Source organism: Poecilia formosa, unplaced genomic scaffold (genome assembly GCF_000485575.1).
Source record: "Poecilia formosa unplaced genomic scaffold, Poecilia_formosa-5.1.2 Scaffold340, whole genome shotgun sequence".
Lineage (NCBI taxonomy): Eukaryota > Metazoa > Chordata > Actinopteri > Cyprinodontiformes > Poeciliidae > Poecilia > Poecilia formosa.
Window position 1 is genome coordinate 527688 of NW_006800279.1, and position 5115 is coordinate 532802.

The window sequence follows — 5115 nt, forward strand, 5'->3', positions numbered from 1 at the left end:
CTCTTGCACCTCCTCTCCTGTCGCTCTCTACTCCCCCATAGGTCTGTTGGGAGTGAACCCCTTCGAAACTTCTAGACAAACTAGACGTTCTAGACAAAAGACTGACTCAACAGGGTCTTCGGTTCACTTAATGAAATTTTACCCTGTTTTTATTTCATATTTTTAAGTTCCCCCCCATGAAAAAACACAAATTACCCTGTGGTCGTCATAGAACTCCTTATTTGTTTAAATATTTTGGTATTAGACTTTAAAATACCCGAATTTACTTTTGGCTGTCTGACAAGAATTTAAAAATATAAATCCTGTATTATGATCAGTCACTCAGTACTTGAGCATTTTACTTTTTATCAAATACTTTTGCACTTGCTTATTTAAAGCTTAATATACTAGATTATGGGTACAGTCCATTGGTACGGTCCATTTCATTTGATGCTATTCTTGACAAATGGCAAGTGCAAAGTCACGAAATGTAACAGTGTAGTGTTAAAACACTGTTTTAACACTACACTGCGGGGTGGATGCTGATGGTGTGTCCACATACACCTCAGAAAGTATGTAGTTATACCCTTGTGCTCGGTGATGACGTAACCATCCAGAATCAAAACAGAGCAAGCAGGACACAGAGTAGCTCTCGTTTTGCACCCATTTAAAAAAAAAGGTAGGAGCAAAACATAAATTATCTAGACCTGGTTTGGGTGGAGGGTACTTACTTGAAATGAACGATCCTCAACAACTGGGGCGTTGTCGTTGACATCCTCAAGTTTAATGATTAGCGTTCCAGTTCCTGTAGCTGGGATCTGATCTGGAGACATGGAAGAAACAGTAGTTAAGCATGAAGAGTCCTGTTGACACCTTCAATGATCTAATGAGGAAGTAGAAGAAAATCTCTACAAGAAAAATTGAGAAATTCAGTGCTACAGGTAACTGAATTACCTGTAGCACCTGTACTTTAGAAGCTGATATTCTAAAGAGCTCTTTTCAAGGCAAGCTTGACAGTTTTAGCTCAAATCATTGAATTCCTTTTAACTTGCACTGATTCATAAAGATTTCTTCCAAAACCATTAAGACTGTCAACTCTCACACCTACCATCATCATATGCACCAATCAGGGCTGTGTATTTCTCCTCCTTGACAAAGATAGATTCTCTGTCCATTTCGTTTCTCACTTTTATCACACCAGTATCCTTATCAATGCCAAACCACCCAGCTGGGTCTTTGAGTATTTTATACCTGAACATCAAGGACAAAAACTGATATAAATAACACAAAGCAGGACTTTGCAAGCAGTATACTGAAGAGATTAGTATTTATCTACAACATAAATTTAAAATATGTATGCCGACATTCCTCAAGTTGGAGGATTTTCAGGTTCCTTACATGACTTTCTGTTTGCGTCCAGTGTCTGGATCAGAAGCCGTGTACTGCACTACAGTGCTGTTCACAGCAAGGTTCTCACTTTTGGAAACATGCTTCTCTTCTGTTTCAAAAATGGGAGGTTCATTGACATCCTTCACAGTCACCACCACGGTAGCAGTGGAAGTAACCAATTGAACAGAAGGAGCAAAAGGAGCCTCATTCACCACTGTGACCAGCAGAGTGTGCTTACTGGTTCTCTCAAAGTCCAGACCCTGGATTAATGGAAGAAAGTTTTAGTGTCAACTCAGACATTAACAGCTCAGGCTGAACTTCAAATGATAAATGTAATAGGAGCTGAATTTTGATTAAAACAAACTACTTTACAATAGTTAAATTTGGTCAAACAATCAGAACCTGCTGGTCCTCTTACCTTAGCAGTAGTGATGATTCCTTCTTGTTTGTTTGTTCCTGTTTTCACAGTAAATAGATTTCCTGGATCTCCATTAATGATGCTGAATTTTGCATTCCAGGCAGGAGTATGAGGCTCATCACCGTCTGTCACCTCCATCTTAACAACTAGAGCATCTACCTTATTCTCTTCAACTGTGCCCGCATACTGAGAGGAGACAGAAGACATTTTTAAGGTTGATCACCACAACAAATTCCAAATCATCTTCACACATTTGCATACACAACTCATCCTTTAACTCTTGGGGATTCTTGGCTTACCAAAATGGGACATCCTGCTTTACTGCTTTGATTCTCAACATCTCAGTCAGAACAATTAATTCTATGAAACTTGGCCAAGACTTTTTTTTTTTTAAGTTTCCTTTTAAAAATGTGTTGTCCCTGTGATTATAAGTTATGCAGAACAAAATATATGCATTTTGTGTACACTTAAGACCTTTTGTCTCATTTTGGTCCCATTGACTGCTATTTAACCACATATTTTCAGTGGAGAGAGTTATTCTAGCATTTTAAAATAACTTTTCAATGAAAACCAAACTAATCCAAGATTCTGCCTTCAAAATACAAGAAAAGCTTGTTTTGGGTGTGATGACCTCCTTGATATTACCACAGGCCCTGTCCATTTATTTAATCAAGTTTCAATGGGGAAAAAGTAGTCCTGGTGTGTTGGCAAAGATGTAAAGGAATGGTGTGAATGTGATATATTTCGTGTGTGTGTGTGTGTGTGTGTGTGAAATAAAGTATGTTTTGTTTATGTTTTCTCCATCACAGGAAAGGTTGATGTGTGGCGTAGCATGTTTGTATAGGTGCAGGTGGCAATCAAAGTCAAAGTTGACTTTGTTTATGTTTCTTTGTCAAGAGAAAGAGACCGCTCTCCTATGAGCTCTTTGCACATCTGCTTCCACATTCAGGGTTAAGCAGCTCTGTCATTTCCAGTCAATTGAAAATAGCATTTTACACTTGGTGTTTGCAGGGTTTGACCAAGGTAACAATTAATGATGTACATCAGTGGTCCCCAAAGTCGGTCCTCGAGGGCAGGCATCTTGCATGTTTTAGTTCTCTCCCTGGTTCAGCACACCTGCATCAAATGATTGCTCATTAGAAGGCCTAAGGAGAACACTGACTTGCTGAAGAGATTGTTACTACCACTAGGGAGAGAACTAAAATATGCAGGATGCCAGCCCTCGAGGACCGACTTTGGGTCCACTGATGTACATTGATCTGATGCTCCAACAAGTAAGCTGAAGAAAGGTTTTAAGATGTATGCCTCGTTATACATTCACAAATACGAAGGTGAGTTTTACGGTCTTTAATCTTTGTGACTAACATTAACTTTAGCTTATGCTAGTAGACAATATCGGCTGACATTTTCATGATAAAAATGTGCTATTTAAGTATCTAAACATTTTAATCCATTCTACTGAACAATGTTTTTACTGCATTTTGTGTTTATTTTCAAGTATATTGCTGTAATGTGGGTTTATTGTCATTAATGTCAGAGACCAAGCAACGGGGGAGATGATGGTGCGGGCTTTTTGCTTCCAAAGCATGAGGAAGCACAAGAAGCCCCATAGCTTAAAAGTAGGGCATAACTGGTGTCAGAGTTCGAGTTCAGCTGACTGTTCAGGTTTGGAGTTGTTGCTTTTAGAAAAATATGGCAGTGTTCCTTAAGGTCTCCGTGTCATTTCGTTTTATTACTTTTGTATGCTTCTTGTGAAGAGCTCAAATAGGATGGTGTTAACAGCAGCGTATACAGGCGGATCAGTTGCTCGGCTGTCTGGCTGTGATCTGCTCACTCGTTCCCATACATTTGCTCTTTCAGGCTGAATACAGAAGTAATTCCATGGAAATAACACAGGGATGGCTCCTTTCTTTCCCATCCATCTCCCATCGGTAGCATTAGGCTGAAGAAGCTGATCCGCAGTGAAGTGAAGGCTGCAAACTTTGCTGCTCGGCGTTAGCTTTAACTTGTCGCGACAAATAGTTTCAAGCCACCATCTTCTTAATTCAGGATCACTTGGAAATCCATGAAAACTTAAAAGCCCATTATATTTGGAAGACAATGTTCATGGTATTGCTTTATTTGCTTCTGAAATATGACCGTCTCTTCTAGCTGTCACGGTAACTCAAAGCGGAAGCAAGAAAGCAGCATTTCACTAATGTGGATGTGACATCAGCGCTGTAGGTGCAAAAAGCCTATTAGATGAGAGGAGCAACGTGTTTATGCAGTTAGGCTAGTTTATCTCGGAGAAATTACCACCTAGAAAATGCTGCAGCCATGACTAGAGAACTCCGTGTGGAGATTTACCAGATTGCAAGTCTGAGGATGATGAGGATGAAATGTCTGATGTAAATATAAGCAGAAGTCAAAATTCATATGAGGGGGACGAATTGCAGCCTGGCAAAGGAGGATCCTTTCAACTGAGAGGAGGAGGAAGCAATGGGTGATGGGAAATCTCCATGAAGATGATAATAAAAAAAAAAAGACAGGGAAATTCTGTGGTCTTCCACACATGAAAAGGCTCCGTCATACTTTTCTCCTCATCTCTTGACTCCAGGATCTGCAGGCTTTTGACTACATTCATCTCTCTTTACAGACTTCTTGCAGCTAATCCTGCACTTCTCAGACCTACAGGGGAGGTCATCAGTAAATATACAGAATGATTTGGGTGAGGAGCAGCATCTTTGTTGTCTACATGTTAAAAATACTGCATATTTTGTTTTCCCCCTTCAAAAAAAAAAAAAGATTTCTGGACAAAAATTTAAGTTTATCTCTATAGCTGCAACAAGACAGTTTAAAGTGCTTTATATGACAGGCATAAAACCATAGAAAAGATTTTTAAAATGAGAAAACCCTCATATCTCTGTATAGATCTGAAGTTATTGAAAAGATTGAATGGATGGAAAGTGGGAAAAAAAAATTAGATTAAATTTTTACTGCCCTTTTGTAAGATGTACCATTTCAGGTCAAGAATGTAAAGTGTGTCAGTTTTAACTCTCATTACTCCAAAAATAATAATGCGTAAACATCAATACTGTTAATTTTTGACCTGGTCAAGGCTGGAACATCCACATCAAAGATTCAATTTTGCTGTTTATTTTTGAAAAATATTGCATATTTTGGGTTTTTCCTCCTTCAAAAATTAGAATTTTTTTAACAAAACAGGCATAAAACATAGAAAATATTTTAAAAATTGAAAAACTGAGTAAAATGGTCCTCCATTTAAAAAAATATATTCTTGTTTTAAGAGCAACTAATTTATAAATGGAGACCTTCAAACAAAGCCACGC

The 5115-nt window shown here is 38.4% G+C and overlaps 1 protein-coding gene across 4 annotated transcripts in view; it reads right to left on the reverse strand.

Annotated features, from left to right (window-relative positions):
* Positions 1 to 5115, reverse strand: part of LOC103153122 (B-cadherin-like) — a 28799-nt gene that overhangs the window by 3263 nt on the left and 20421 nt on the right. For all 4 annotated transcript variants that reach the window (XM_016661703.1, XM_007573932.2, XM_016661702.1 and 1 more), the window contains exons 10-13: positions 1787 to 1972; positions 1378 to 1628; positions 1088 to 1230; positions 711 to 802 (exon numbers count right to left, since the gene is read on the reverse strand). In XM_016661703.1, the coding sequence (XP_016517189.1) occupies positions 711 to 802; positions 1088 to 1230; positions 1378 to 1628; positions 1787 to 1972 (672 nt within the window). The remainder of the gene's footprint in view (positions 1 to 710; positions 803 to 1087; positions 1231 to 1377; positions 1629 to 1786; positions 1973 to 5115) is intronic.